At 37.2% G+C, this 17,081-nt stretch overlaps 1 protein-coding gene across 1 annotated transcript; it reads right to left on the minus strand.

Moving 5' to 3' along the window:
- Positions 1-833: 833 nt before the first annotated feature.
- Positions 834-4,636, minus strand: LOC134756278 (DNA-directed RNA polymerases I, II, and III subunit RPABC4). The gene is made up of 3 exons (XM_063693110.1): positions 4,436-4,636; positions 4,240-4,332; positions 834-923 (listed from the first exon to the last, which is right to left on the minus strand). The coding sequence occupies exons 1-3, from the start codon at positions 4,497-4,499 to the stop codon at positions 901-903; spliced, it is 180 nt and encodes a 59-aa protein (XP_063549180.1). The 5' UTR covers positions 4,500-4,636; the 3' UTR covers positions 834-900.
- Between the last annotated feature and the right edge of the window lie 12,445 nt (positions 4,637-17,081).

Genomic DNA, 17,081 nt, shown 5'->3' on the forward strand with positions numbered 1-17,081 from the left:
GGGTTCAATAATAATAACAAAATCTATTCTAGTTGAATAAAAGCTAGAAAAACACTTCTTCATAATGTCAATGTCAATGATGTCACAGAATTAATAATATAAAAGTTTCGAAATTCATTCCTTACTTGTTGCTTTTCTTATTTTTTCGCAACTGTATTAAAAAACGTCGTACACACGTGCGGAAATGTCATTCTTCACTCGTCCCGAGTCTTGCCACGAGCCGTAGGCGAGCCCGTAGGCCCGAGGCCGTATCTCGGTACTCGTGACGTGTAGATATACTTTCCGCACTAGCATCGAAATGTACTATTACAGTACATATGGAGCTACTTTCTGGCACTAGTGCGTAAAGAGCACTTTTCGTGCATATGTCGAAAGTTTAAAGGGCCATATGTACTGTAAAACGTTGTACGATACACGTGCGAATAGGTAATTCGCAACTCGTGTATACGCGCATTAAATAATTTCACGGTTTAGACTCGCTTGTTGTACGCAATACACGGTCGTCGTGAATGCTGCTCGCACTATAAGTGCTTGAGAAAGGAGACCTAGGCTCTCCGAAACATGTCGCGCGAGTGACTAAAACAAGTGAGTCTAAACCGTGAAATTATTTAACGTTTAATTTTCGAATGTCCGTCTTGCGGCGGTTTCAGTCCTTAGTGAGACGACAGTAATAACATATACTAATCTATGGTGAGACGCCCGGGTCTAGTAATAAGGATAGTATTGCAATATACAGGTTTTTATAGCTCTAGATATTATTGACCATTTTCCGATTCCGGGGTTAGGTTAAGTAAAATTTCAGAAGTCGTTACGCAAGAAAAAAAACAGAATTTCAGAATATTATTTATTTATTACTAGTGAGTAGGTAAATAAAATCGCAGAACTCTTAAATCTTCAGCTTCACCGTGCATCGAATACGACCACTGTAAACTTGATTAAGGACAATAGTTGAATCAACTTGATACATGCAAAATGGCCCTTACTTTTTAAATATAAGGTTTTCGAATAAGCGTTTATTTAATTTAAAATATAAGTAATTGCAGTTGCTTAAGTTCAGTTAATACAGTAAAGGGGCCCACTGATTACCAGTCCACCGGACAATATCGGCCTGTCAGTTTTCAAACAGGTAAACTGAAGGTACAATATGTTTATAAATATTTCGTTGAAATCGCCGAAGTCCACCCGCCATCCTGACTCACTCCGGCGGACTGATAATTAGTGGGCCCCTAAAGCAAGCAGTGAGCATGCAATGCAGTAAACATTTCACAGTTATAAAGTGATCAGAGATAGAGTTAGACCAAGCTAATTGGCAGCGATTTTGATAGCCCAACCGGTGCAAGTGTTATTTAAGTTATTTTAAACGTCAAACTTCTACCTGTGAGATTATGACGTTTAAATAACACTTGCACCGTCTGGGCTATCAAAATCGCTGCCAATGCCAACTTAGCTTGGTCTAACTAATTATCCAACAAAAAATACTAACGCCACACAAAACTAATTGTTTCTGTTTAGCCTAATGGTTGACTGGTAGAGAATGCCTTAACTCGTTAAGACCGTCATTTGAATCCTTTTTGTAAATTTGTGCAATAAAGTTTAAATAAATAGAACAATTTTTCTGTCATCAACAACAGTTAATTTGTGTGTGGGGTCTCATTCGATACCTCTTTTTCTGAGGAGTATGAGGGGCTGTACCCGTCTTACAATTGTGACAGATGTCTCGGACTTTTAATTTTGATAAATGACATATTATAAGTGCCACCAATGATCAGTTAAGTGTGTTGTTAGTACATACAGTGGGCTATTCAGGTAGGTCAAAATTGTGAGATTTGGTGCCATAACCATGAGCATCGGCACGAAGCAAAATTACATTAATGTGTTTTCCAAAGGTGTGCTTGTATATAACGAAATAAGGTGTTTTCTTTTTATTCCTCGTACCTAAAGCGTACATTACAGGGAAACATTAAAAAAATACCAATTACAATTGCTGAAATTCTAACATTGACCTATTTGAAGTGTTTATCATAAATGTCATGTACAATAAAAAATTAAGGAACAGACTTACCACAGCCAATAAGTTGCACGCATGTCAATTGTAACCAGGTAACCACATATCACAGTTCACAGGCTTAGCACCATACCATACCAATAGCAGTTTAATTTTTTAAAAATAATATTGCGGAAAAGCATGCAATTAAGTTAAGGTTACCCACACAGTAACTTTATTTTATGTTTCAATTTGTAAAGAAACATAAGGTACATATCTGAGTCTAGGTATTGAAATAGCTTTAGTAGACTATACTATAATGTAAGGCCAGTCAATTGTGTCAATGGAAAAATAAGGGTACCAATTTTGTGATGGATCTAACTAATAGCTGTGATATGATAAACCTATTTTGATTTAAATGACCATAGAGTAACTTATACTAGAGCGGTACTGTCATAGTAAATTTTGTAACCCCAGTTAATTCACTGCCATCTGTCGACACACTTTAAAACTAAAAATAAAGATTTATAAAAATACGATAAAATGTATTTAAATAGGGATAAATGATTTTTTTTATTTGCATTAATTATTTTTTTGATTTTGACCCATGTTCTTTCACTGATATACGTTAAAATTGTTAAATAACAAACGAAACAATCAACGCCCTCTATACGGGTGTAGGCCAAAACTAGTGGCGCCATCTGATCGAGAATCAAATTTTCTTGATTTTCGAGGCACGTTTTTTCCTTAGACTGTATCCATCTATTACGGAGTTATATCTATCTTTGAAATGACCAATGAAACAACAGCCAACCAACCTGACTATAATTTAAATGCATTTTAAGTAAGTTCAAGGAAGCACTGAAGGCTACTGCAAGCTGACTAAGCACAACAGGAAAGAATGGTGTTCTCTCGTAGCTGATACAAGATCCTCTTTTACCTGTTAAGCTTTAAGTAAGTAAAATAATTAGTATAAATCAGCAGTTCTCAAATTTTTTTGGTGACGGAACCCTTTTGGAAAGCGAAATATAAGATGGAGCCCCAAATTAAAAAAAATCGTTTGTCACTGTAGACCAGACATACCTATAAAAGAGCTGGGTTTTATCCTTATTATGTATTCTCGCGGAGCCCCAACAGAGGTTTCGCGGAGCACACTGAGAATGGCTGGTAAAAAAAAAATGTTATCTTAGATTCCATATTAATGTATTACTTTCAGTGACCTTATTTTAATATGGTTAAATAATGTAAATAAACTCAAGCAGTTCATAAAAAATCTTGGAATATTACTTTAAACAAGTTTGACCATACTTAATCTTTTGACTGATACAACTTTTAATAATAAACTTCACAACAATCAGAATGTAGGCTATGGCAAACAAAGGGTTAATAAGACTGCGAAATAAATATGGAAAAGCTAAGGTATCAATAAAATTCACAAACACAAACCACTACTGTGAGAGCTATTGTTAATGGCTAATGAGTAAGTAAATGTTTTGCTATTTTTTTTAAATGAAATAACAACTTGATTGAAACTTGTCTAAAAGGTAGTCTCATGGGTCTTACTGTTAGCAAGCATCATTAAATGTCTAAAAGGTAGTCTCATGGGTCTTACTGTTAGCAAGCATCATTAAATGTCTAAAAGGTAGTCTCATGGGTCTTACTGTTAGCAAGCATCATTAAATGTCTAAAAGGTAGTCTCATGCGTCTTACTGTTAGCAAGCATCATTAAATGTCTAAAAGGTAGTCTCATGGGTCTTACTGTTAGCAAGCATCATTAAATGTCTAAAAGGTAGTCTCATGGGTCTTACTGTTAGCAAGCATCATTAAATGTCTAAAAGGTAGTCTCATGGGTCTTACTGTTAGCAAGCATCATTAAATGTCTAAAAGGTAGTCTCATGGGTCTTACTGTTAGCAAGCATCATTAAATGTTGGCATGATGGCATGGAGTTGTGCCTGTTGATTCAAATTGTCAAGGGTAAAATATACCCAGATGGTTTTTCCACATAATGTGAGATCTAAAGAATTATGATGTTTAAAGGTGTATCCCCATTTGTCCCCGCCCCACGAGACCGCCGACCGCCACCATGCACGAGGAGGTACCAGATGAGAATTGATTCATATGGATGCATTTACATATTCCCATCTATGTCCGGTGGGGGGAAATAGGAATACCTACACCCTTTTTAAAATTTAAACATGTTTCAGCACTTAGGACTAGAAATAAAGTGTAAATGAAGATTTTAGGAAAAGGATACATCTTTTAGTCCTCTTCTTGTACATAATTCGATATCCGCATTCTCGACATCTGATAGGGTCTCTTGGTTTAATTTCATTCTCTCTATGGCATTCTGAAAACAAAATAACACAATACGGGATTAACGAACCTTTGTACAATAATTTTATTATTGTTATACTAAATTTATTGTAGTAAAAATGTTTACAAAAGTTTACCTCCACAAACGTATATCATTGGAACTTTGGTAACAGATTGTTCTTTGTTAGATGTGTCTGCCATTATAATTCGTAATTAACAACAATGGGGTCGTGTTTTTTTTAATTCAATTAATTAACTCACAAAAGTAAGAGATCGGATCGGACAATATCTTATCGATATTATAATATAAGCACATGTCTCATCTCAAATGTTGTCTCATGCCAGAAAGGGCAGAATGCAAACAAGAAAATGTCAATTATGGATGGTATAGATAAGGACGTCAATCTCTTATGGCAGAATGAGGGCTAACGCGTATGAATTCGCCGCTAGGGGCGCTAGTGTAGATGGTGGTCTTTTCCATAGTTCGAAATGTCAAATGTCACTTGTCACTTCAATGACTGACAGCTTTTCTATAGTCTTTTAGACCACCATCAACAGAGGCGCCAACTGGTGAGCAAAAAAACGATAGCCCTCATTGTTTCAAAAGTGACCACTTGACCAGCTTTCAGCTGTAAATAATATAGTTGGTCAAGCAAATCTTGTCAGTAAATAGGAACAAAGACAACTATACTCATCCTTTTCTTTTGGGTGCTAGTACTAGTGTAAGACAAAGGTAGTATGATTCTCTCTGTCTATGTTTGAAATGAGACAGTCCCTTGACAAACTATAGTTCCTAATCTCTCTGGTGGCGCTGGGTAGGTTCTGAGACCAAAGAGTATTGTAATATATAGGAGACTATGACATGAACCAGAGGTATAATAATGTAGAGATGAAATAATAAATTACGTAGGTTGTTTCTGGTATGTTGTCAGGAATGTTAAAACGTGTTTTTAATTTTGTCGCATTGCGTATGTTCTGACTAGGTGTATGGCAGGGGGGGGACAGTCCCTTAGAGAGCCATTTATTCGAAAAAATAGCGTCATCTTTATTACTTAACTCGGAACTGGTTTTTTTATGTGGCATCCCCGCACCCATGTTGGCAACACTGTATCTGTTATTGACTTAAAAGTAAAACAATTTTGTTTCGTGCTCCTCTTTTTATATTTCAGCCATTTAAAATATTTTATTTCTATTACATTTGGGAAATGGCCACTAATAATGGATGCTGATAACTTGATAATCAATAATATGTCAATGTAATAAAGGTGTCAACATAGTGTCAACATTTTTTGCAAATTGAATGTGGGATAACAATTGCTTATCAGCGTCCTTATGCTTGACTAAGTTTACAATGCCGCATTGTTGTGCATTTGGATGTTCGAAGAAAGGTAAATTATTTTGTCTAGAATTACTACTACTAGACATTTTCTGTTGTTGAAATGTTGATATACTGCGATTCGAGATGTTAAAATGGTCACGCAGATGTTACACCATTTGAATTTATTTAAAAAAATAACTTATTTCAGGTGCGGTGCTGCACGTTTTTCCAAATCCAAACAAACACCCTGATCGATTTAAAGTTTGGGTTCAGCTTATTGGGGGCAAGTTGGGCACCCCATCAGATTATGAATTTTATAAAAAAAGAGGATTTGCGATCTTCATTTTACCGAAGAACATAGGAATCGCTTTAAGAGATTAAATGCTATAGCAGTACCGACCCTATGTCTACTTGGTAAGTTTCTATTATGTATAACGTAAAAACACAATAATAACATTTTATAACCGCCACAGTATGCCTGACTGACTGTTTTCAAGCCTAAATCACTATACTGATTGTGCTAAAGTTGTACCAAAAAATAGCAGTTAAATTTAATAAATCTAATAATAATAAATAAATAATATAGGACATTATTAAGCGAGGGTTAGGTTTAGACTAGCAAGAACTTGACTACTAAGGTAAACTTCATTCAAAATGTTTATCAGATACCGCAATGTATTGAAAATTGCATGCAAGTTCTTGCTAGTCTAAACCTCACTTTACACAAATAATCCAAGTCCCGCAGTAAGCTCTATAAGGCTTGCGTTGTGGGCACTAGACGACGATATATATAACATATAAACTTTTATATAAATACTTAAATACATATAAAACTTCCATGACTCAGCAACAAATGTCCGAGCTCATCACACGAAAGAATGCCGTTACCTACCGGTTTAGAACCCGGGACGGGACCATCGGCTTCATAGGCAGGGTCACTACCTACTAGGCCAGACAGGTCATCAAAAGTGAATGCGAATGACATTCAAATTTGGAACTGAACTTATGCAACAATTTTGCATATTATATGCCTTGTGTAAAGTCAGCAATGCCATTGCAGGGGGGGGGGTCACTTTTTTCTGCAGATGACTCTACCAGCGCGAGCTACGCGCTACGAGCATAGCCGACAACATGAGAATCCACCACAACATCCACCTTTCAAGATGTTGCTCCTGTAACTGACATTCAGCCCACCTTTCATTCTGCTGCTTCCGCGCCAGGTAATTCACGATCCTTCCGCCATAGGTATCCTTTTTTTAGGGTTCCGTACCCAAAGGCTACTCCGCCGCTGTCCGTCTGTCCGTCCGTCTGTCCGTCTGTCTGTCTGTCACCAGGCTGTATCTCATGAACCGTGATAGCTAGACAGTTGAAATTTTCACAGATGATGTATTTCTGTTGCCGCTATAACAACAAATACTAAAAACAGAATAATATAAATATTTAAATGGGGCTCCCATACAACAAACGTGATTTTTTTGCTGTTTTTTTCCGTAATGGTATGGAACCCTTCGTGCGCGAGTCCGACTCGCACTTGGCCGGTTTTATTTACGTCAACTTAGAAGTTTGATTTTGTCCCAGCTTCAAGGGACTGTAGACCTGAGTTATACTTAGGTATATAGTTTTGATTTCTACTCTATACCTCCACGACTTCTCGAGATAAAAGATCTTTAGCGACGTGACAGCGGACGTACAGAGTCGCACCCTAAAAGGCACAATATTTATCAAATTAGCCCCAAAATATGTGGGTAGTGACTGTTTATGTCATTGCGATTATCTATATAAATAAGTTTTTGCGAAAAAAATAGTTTGGTATGTACAACTTTTTATTGCTGACTGTAGGTAGGTACTTTTCTTTCCACGTGCCGTGCAAATATACTCTTCGAGACAATGCTAACAATCCGAAACACAATTAGTTTGCGTTGGTTTATCACAGAGTTCTCAAGACCAAGTCCTGTCTCCGTCATCAGATCAGCTCGACGTCATCATAATATTGGATTGTCATCCGATTTACATGTGTATGCAAAATTTCAGCTTAATCGGAAGTCGAGTAAAGTTCAAAGTGTTTTTATTTAATAGTAGTAGTGTTTTTATGTAATAGTAGTGGGTCAAATTTGCTTTAACATCCAAGATTTGACCCAGGCTAACTAACATTCAGTTCATACCTACCTCCTAACAGTCAAGTTAAATAAAAGCTTGTAAAAAGTGCAAAACGAATGTATCTAATTATCAAAGCTGCTCAAAAATGTCATGAGAATCGATTGAGAAATGACAAACGGCGTACATACGAAAGCATATTTACCTACCTAAGCTGAAAAGGAGATGTTTCGCTTGCTTTCGCTCACTCAGTCATCACTTCACCAGTGTCTGGGCTTATTATTATAATTATTAATTATAGCAATATAGGCATACTGTTAACGGTACTTTGGAATCGTAATTTCGGTTAGCTCGGGATTTGGTACCTGCGTCCCAAACCTACCTACGTACCTATTTTTCCACCCGATAAATATACTTTTTTTTTTTTAATACGTCGGTGGCAAACAAGCATGCGGCCCGCCTGATTGTAAGCAGTCACCGTAGCCTATGGATGCCTGCAACTCCAGAGGTGTTACTGTTATAGTTATACGTGCACGTTGTCGACCCTAAAACTACGCACCCTCGTTGAACTCTAAATAAATGATATAAATATATTTAACATAAATTTTGTATGTAAACATATGTTTAATACGCTTTTTCAGGCACATCATGCGCCCAACATAAGTACTTCTCTTGGGATTCACAATCAACCTACCTTTCATTTCGCTACTTCTGCCCCAGGGTGGCCCCAGGTAAATAACAATCCTTGCACTCACATACTAACTGTGCGTCACGTAATTACGTACATGTGTGTGTGTGTGTGTGTTTTTTTTTATTTAATCGACAGATGTCCAACACCTAGCACTACCTAGCTCGCGCTATACGCTCAAATTTGATATAATAATACATAATGTATTAATACGAAATGATACAAATAGGTAATGCATGGCTTGGCCCAACTTATTTTTAGGACTTTACTAAAACTCCTCTGTCCGTCTGTTCGTCTGTCTGTCACCAGGCTATATCTCATGAACCGTGAGTGCTTAGACATTAGAAATTTTCACAAATGATATATTTCTGTTGCCGCTTTATCATCAAATACTAAAAACAGAATAAAATAAATATTTAAGTGGGGCTCCTATTCAACAAACGCGATTTTTTTGCCGTTTTTTTGCGTAATGGTACGGAACCCTTCGTGCGCGAGCCCGACTTGCACTTGGCCAGTTTTTTTATGTATGTTCGCCGATAACTCCGACACCCGTGATCCGATTTGACTGATTTGAGTAATTATTTTTTAGTTTGAAAGGAGGTCCTCAATTTTTAGGATTACGTACCCAAAGGGTAAAAACGGGACCCTATTACTAAGACTCTGTCTGCTGTCTATCTGTCTGTCTGTCTGTCCGTCTGTCACAAGGCTGTATTTCACGAACCGCGATAGCTAGACAGTTGAAATTTTCACAGATGATGTATTTCTGTTGCCGCTATAATAACAAATACTCCGCCGTGATTCGCGCATGAGTGTGGAGGGCCCACTCGAAACAGAATAAAATAAATATTTAAGTGGGGCTCCCATACAACAAACGTGATTTTTTTGCGTAATGGTACGGAACTCTTCGTGCACGAGCCCGACTCGCACTTGGCCGTTTTTTAAAGGTACATTACATGTATAGTGAGTTGGGTGTTTTCTTAAGCAACTCGAACATTTTCTCTCGAAAACCATCAATTTGATGAAGTGAATCTGATGATGATGATTTTTTGATAATAATGTTATCTATACATATAATAAAGCGGAAGAGGGTCGAAAGTCTGTACATGGAAGTTATTTGAAAAAAAATTGGCTGGAGATACTTAGAATCGATAACAGAACACATTCCAACAGTTTTTAGAATTTTTGTCTGTTTATCTGTTCGTCTGTTTATCTGTTTATCTGTTTGTCTGTTTATCTGTTTGTCTGTTTATCTGTTTGTCTGTTTATTTGACCGCGCAACTAATGAAAACGGCTGAACGGATTTTGATGCAAACTTTACTAATCTGTCGAAAAAATCCACGGCCAGGTTATAGGCTATAAAGATTTGACAAATTTTACCCCTAAGGGGGTTAAAAAGGGGATGATAGTTTGTATGGGGTTCAAGATTTATTTTAAGCTAGCAATTTAAAACTTCGTAAGAAGATATATTATTGAAATACAAGAAAACTAATTTCAGCGTTTTTGAAAATTCATCTCCTAAGGAGGTGAAATAGAGGTTGAAAGTTTGTATGGAGATCAATTTTTTTTTGAGTGCGTTACTTGAAACTTTGTATAATGGGCATATTATTATAATACAGGAAAAGTGATTTTAGCGTTTTCAAGAATTCGTCCCCTAACAGGGTTAAAAGGGGGTTGAAAGTTTGAATCCATTACAAATGCTTTGAAACTTCTTAGAAAGGTATGATAGACGATTACAAAAAAACTAATTTTGACGTTTTCGAAAATTTAACCCCTCAGGGGGTTGAAAAGGGGGTGCAAATTTTATTTTAAGCTAGGAACTTAAAACTTTGCAAAACGTAATTATATTAAAAAGCAAGAAAATTATTTCAGCGTTTGTAAAAATTCATCCCCTATGGTGGTGAAAAAGGGGTTAAAAAGTTTATTATGATAACTATATCATTTTAGCTACTAGGCCAAGTTAGGTATCGTTTTTGTATAAATCGGGTATGCCGAATTCATTTATGATATCAAAATGACACTCCCGAAAATGACACACCATTCCCGAGTGAAAACACAAAAAATATGAATAAACTTTTTTTAATTTCTCTTTACGCTTAAACCGCTAAACCGATTTAGATAAAATTTGGTATAGAGATAGTTTGAGTCCCGTGGAAGAACATAGGGTAGTTTTTAACCAAAAAAATACTACGTTTGCATGGAGAAGCGGCCGTGCCCTTTCCTCTTAATAATGGTCACGAAGGTGGGTACTTTAAAAAAAACATTTTTCAGTAAATGTCGAACGATTTGGGACTTAAACGCGTTACCATGCCTTCCCGAAAAAAATCGAATCTTTCGCGAAAGTCTCGCAATGCATTGCGGCCACAAGGGGCACGGTCTCAGGATTCTGAGAAAAACCACGGTGAGAGACTCAGTGGCGCTCTAGCTAGGCAGGTCGCTTCGCTTTCGGCTGAAACGGCAAGCCAGCGCGAGTTCGATTGTGATCCCAAATACATCGTACGTAATACATATGTAGGCGCAGATCCTGACGGAGTGTGGCGCCGGAGAAGCCGTGTTCATCCCGCGTATCCCCCTCATTCCGAGCAACTTCCCGTTCCGCTTCAAGCGCCTACAGGTCCCCGTGAGCGTCTGCTTCGCTATGACCATCAACAAGTCGTAGGGGCAGATGCATTTCCCACTCCGAAAACAAAAAAAAGGGGCAGACGCTGCCCGCCGCCGGCGTCATGCTTAGACTAATGTTACTGGAGGACCGATTTGGATGACATGATTTTGATGGGAACACCCAAATATTCCGAAATACGTTTTTCCGATTTTTATAACCACGACTTTCATAATCCCGATTATTTATAAGTCCGAAATATCAAAATTACGATTTTTAAAAACACGATGGAATAAAATCACGAATGTGCTATTTCCGAAAACTTAAAATCCGATTGTCACTTGACAGAAAGCTTAAAGTTCCGATTTTACACTTTTCCGAAAAAAAATTTTTTCCGAATTCCTAAATTCCGAATTGTCCGATTGGAAATAAAACAATTCGGTATTCAGAAATTCGGTTTTTTACAAGATCGGAAAAATGAAATCCGTGATATTCAAATGAAGACTCACGTTTTAGTAATTATTACGGGTACCTGTCGTGCCGCATCATGTTAAATTCGGCATAGAATATTTTTGGCATAAAAATTCGGCATAAATAAATTAGACAGAACTGCGAACCTGCAAACCCGGAATTCGGAATTATGTAGTGTACCCGATTTGCATAGGTACAGTCAAGGACGTAAAAATACAAAAATGGTACTGTATCGTTCGATATACACCTACTACTCTTTGCCGTTTAAATCACGTCAAAAATTTGAATAAGGGCAAAAAAAATATTCATTTTGGAGTGTAATTTTATTTAGTGGTAGCAAAGAGGATATAATATTATAGAGCGGTACTGTCATAGTAAATTTTGTAACCACAGTAAATTCACTGCCATCTATCGACACACTTTAAAACTAAAAATGAAGATTTATTAAAATACGATAAAATGTGTTTAAATATGGATAAACGATCTTTTTTATTTGCATTAATTATTTTTATTATTTTGACCCATGTTCTTTCACTGATATGCGTTAAAATTGTTAAATAATAACAAACGAAACCGTCAACGCCCTCTATACGAGAGTAGGCAAAAGTAGTAGCGACATCTGATCGAGAATCAAATTTTCGTGATTTTCGAGGCACGTTTTTTCCTTAGACTGTATCCATCTATTACGGAGTTATATCTATCTTTGGTGGTAGGTACCTAATTGTAAAATATTTTATCTGGACTACAGTCCTCTAGCGCATCCATCTGTCAACTTTACTTTAAGTTCTGTCTCCAGGGGACAGGGAGATAAATTAGGGGTGAATTAGCCGCTTACTGACACAGACCGAATTCCACGCAGGCGAAGCCGCGGGCACAGCTAGTTTTATAATATGCAGTATGTTCAGCGATTACTCCGACACCTTCCTGTGCACTGTGGTTCGATTTGAACAATTATTTTTTTTAATTTGAAAGACGTTACCTCCATAGTGGTCGCATAATATATTTTTTGGATCTGATGATAGTAATATTGGAATACATATATGTTATCCATGAGGAATTGAGGGAACTCCTTGATTTTTAGGGTTCCGTACCAAAAGGGTAAAAACGGGACCCTATTACTAAGACTCCGCTGTCCGTCTGTCTGTCACCAGGCTGTATCTCATCAACCGTGATAGCTAGACAGTTGAAATTTTCACAGATGATAGATGATATTCGCTATAACAACCAATACTAAAAAGTACGGAACCCTCGGTGGGCGAGTCCGACTTGCACTTGTCCAGTTTTTTTAAGGCACGTATATGGTGATTTCGGTTTCTTATAAAGTAACTCAAGCATTTAATCCGGAAAACTACTAATGTTAGGGGGTGGACCTGGTGATGTAGACCACGGACTATATAGTGGAACTTTTCTATTATTGGGTATATTATGATTGAGTGTATTATGATTTACAATGTAGGTAGTACTGGAAATGACTAAAGAGACTAAGAGGTGAGGGGTAGGTGTGAGAAGTGAAGACTGAAGACGGTAGAGGGTGGTGTTTTGAGATTGGGGCTTGACGATTCATGATCCGAGAGGCTAGGCAGTTGAGAGGTGGCTTATAAACGTGAAAATATTTCTGTCTGACTCTTTATCATTTTCACGGCTAAACAACTGAACCGATTCAACTGATTTAGGTGAAATTCTGCATGAAGCTAAAAAGTTTAAGCCCTGCAGGTAGTCCTTGATTTGTTTTATATTTTTAATTTATCTGGTAGAGGGACGGCAATATAATTTAGTCTCAATCCTACGCTTGCGTGCTATGGACAGTTAAAAATAATATACGCAGGCAATACATAAACGCATTGGATTTATACTGACGTACTGTGTTAGTTACTAGGTACCTACAGAAAGCAGGTTCATTGCATGATTATGATTTATAATTGTTATATATTTGCTGTGACTTATTTTTCAAGAGTGTTTTTAATAAAAAGACACTTCAAAATCGCTTACCTTCTTTCTAAATTTTCTAATGTAAAAAATACGAAGTAGGTACATATAGTTTAGAATTATGAATGACACCTCTAAGTCTACTGAAGAGTTTGACCCTTTATGTCATAAGTCGTAGCATTACGTTGGAGTTTTCTTTTTTATAAATATAAGCTTTATAATACTTTCAGGCACCAGGCACTGCCAGCGCCCAACATTTGCTCCTAGAATTGACTATCAGCACATCTTTCATTCTGCTGCTTCTATGCCAGGTATTTGATGGTTTCTATTATGTCAAGTGAAGTGATATAGGATTGAAGAGCATGAGTAGTAGTAGTCAACTACATACCGAGGAAGCTTTTATTTTGTAGTTTCGCCATATCCGTCTACATGCCTGTCTGTATGTCCGTAGCTTTGTTACATGATCGAAAGGCATCCGATTCGCACATCGCTCCGGTATTTTAGCGATAAAACGCTATGCGCGTATTATAGCGACATTTCGCTTGCACGTCGGAATCGGACGCAGTGTGCCATGTGCCTTAGTACTAGAAAGCTGCAATTTGATATGGATATATAAAAAACAATGATGCCGACAAATGGTAGAATAAAGACTAGAAATAGTTATTTGTACCGTACCGTACCGTACCGTACCGTACCGTAGTATGAAGTTCATGGCCTTCACTAAATTAAAAAGCTACATTGTTTCACTCCCTGGAGTGAGGAAAGTCGCACTTTCGTCACTCCAGGGAGTGACGAAAGTAGGCTTGTTCGAGCTGCTGAGGTGAAAAAATATTTTACAGTACATATGGTGCTACTTTCTCGCACTAGTGCGTAGAGAGCACTTTTCGTCCATATGTCGAAAGTTTAAAGGGCCATATGTACTGTAAAACGTTGTACGATACACGTGCGAAAAGGTAATTCGCAACTCGTGTCGATTTAAAACACTCCCTGCGGTCGTGTTTTAATTTATCGCTACTCGTTTCGAATTTTCTCTTTTCCGCACTTGTATCGTAAATAACTATTTTAGCGTACCTCCCCCACACGTATTTTTTTCGCTTCAACCCTATGTTAACCTGTACAACATCCAACGTGTTATTGGACTTATTGGATAGGTCTTCTCTTGGACAGAATGGTAACTACGGAGCCCTACACTGAGCATGGCTCAACCTGCTCTTGACCGGTTTTTATTACAAGCTTTTATTTTTCTAGCAATATTTGTATGTACGTATATTTTGTACGCATGTTCGGGTCAAATCTTACAAGCCTAGACCAACTTCTCATTATTAGGTTGAGCTAAAAGTTCACTTACTTATTATGTAAGTCGGGTGACAATACAGTACATATTATGGTTCCATCGAGCTTATCTGATGATGGACATAGGAAGTGGCCATAAGAACTCTGCGATAAAACAACACAACCTAATTGAGTCTCGGTGAGTTTCGTAAATCGCCAGTGTGATATAGGGCTCTTAGCGCTAAAAAGCTGTATTTTCTTTTCTGTATTTTGATTCTGGATCAAAAAGGGAATCAATTACCATTAATTTATTTTTTTATTAAAATACATGTAAGAAACATGAATACTAAATATTTTTCTAAGGTCTCGATAGTTATGAAATAGTGGTGAAATTGTTAGGTCTCCTATTTTCGGAAGTACTTACCTAAACAATGATTATGTAGATTTATTTGTATTGTTTTCTTCTAGTTACGCCCGCTATACAACAGTCTGAGGTGCCTACCATCATCAACAACATATGTACTGCAGATTCTTCTGTATTTGCAGAACATAATTATAGTGTAATGAGTCGTTCGAAAAGAAAGACATTAGATGAAGGTAAATATTTATAACGTCACCAATTATTATAACAAGATATATAATAACATTTAGTTATATTTAGTTACATTTAGTTTTGACATTTAGTTATATTTTGTTTTACAAAAAGGTGTGGATTAGTATTCCTGGTGTGTGATTATAATGCCACCACCTCTGCATTATGCGCTGCTGCGCCAAATTCCTTTTCGGCATAACCTCTTTTACATAAAAACTCGAAGGTACTACTATTTACTAGGACTACTGGCCAACGAGACAGGACAATATTGAATAGCAATTGTAGCCCGCTAAAGTTGATATACTTATATTATCGCTCCGGCCGCATACCGCAAGAATATTGAACAACCGCTCAAGAAGATTAAGTTTTGGAATGATAGACGAGGATACAGTTTTACAATGGGGCGTTTATATAGCCTACTAGCGATTTTCGTCTGTAGCCTTACTTAGGGAATGCTTAACCCTGTATGCTAGTTGCGTGTGAGCGTGTGCTCCCGTTAGTGGCATTGATTCTGCCCGTATGTGTTCCACATCAGTAGTTGACGTCGGACTTTGACTATCATTTCTGACTTTTGTCTTTTGCAATGGATCTCATCCCATCCTAAAAACAAACCTGATCGATTGATACCATAAATAAAAATTTGACATCTTAGCCTATTGTAGAAATAAAAATACAGTTGATGATAAAAAGGTGTATTAACAATAAATTTGGTGACATAATAAACTTAAATTTATAGTGACAGACTAAAACCAAAATTTATTAAAAATTATACGTATAATATTATAATTTTGTTTTCTTTCAGGTTCGAACAAACGTGAGGTGCAGCTTAAGGTAAAACAACTTCAAATGGAAGATAACCGTTTGCCCAAAAGGGGACTTTCATACAAGCACTGCCGCGTTCCAGACAGTATGACATTGTGCAGCACATGACGAAACCAGCTCAGCTTTTAGTGAAAATGCAATAACAATCAACGACGACGCTATTCACTAAAAGAAAGAAATTATGGCATTCTCGCTTTACAAATAGAGTCCGAAGTGCTAATACAGGCTGTTGTGTGAATATTTTTCACTTCCACCTGGCAAAGCGATGAAAAGATTATTAGGCGAAATTAAACTTACCACAGTGGCATAAACACAATTATATTCGAAGGAATTAAACACAAAATAACCAATCAGATGGCAGTCGCTTTCGTAAAAACTAGTGCCTACGCCGATTCTTAGGATTACTTGTCAAGCGGATCCCAGGCTCCCATGAGTCGTGGCAAAATGCCGGGATAACGCACGGAAGATGATGAGGAAGGACCTTTCACATCTCCAAACTTCATGCATTAACCGTAAAGACTATGCGTCTCTATAATATGGTACAATTTTGACTTATTGGACACGTATTAGTTGTGTATTCCGTAGCATTCGTTTATAAGACTGTTAGCTTAGTCTCCTGACGCAAAACAATTACTTACATATTTCATATTCGCTAGGCTAGGTGCACGACGGGTGCTGCTGTCCTTATTTTGTGGGCTTCTCTACGGGAGTGAAATTATCAAACTGATGCTGCTAGAATTCATGTGGGACATTCCATAATATTATGTGTGTTCTCCCTCCACCGACTGCACTTTGCTAATAATTTCATTTTAACATGTGCCTAAGCCTTTCTCACTTCAAGGACCGCACGGAAGACCAGCGCTGGCTTTATATCTAGCATTACGCTGAGTTGGGTCCATTTCGTGATGCACACTTAACATATCAGAACCAAAACGTATTGTTACTAAAATTATAGGCAATAAGTTGTATCTACTGATATACATACATACAGACATACATACATA

Source organism: Cydia strobilella, chromosome 3, assembly GCF_947568885.1.
Source record: "Cydia strobilella chromosome 3, ilCydStro3.1, whole genome shotgun sequence".
Taxonomy (NCBI): domain Eukaryota; kingdom Metazoa; phylum Arthropoda; class Insecta; order Lepidoptera; family Tortricidae; genus Cydia; species Cydia strobilella.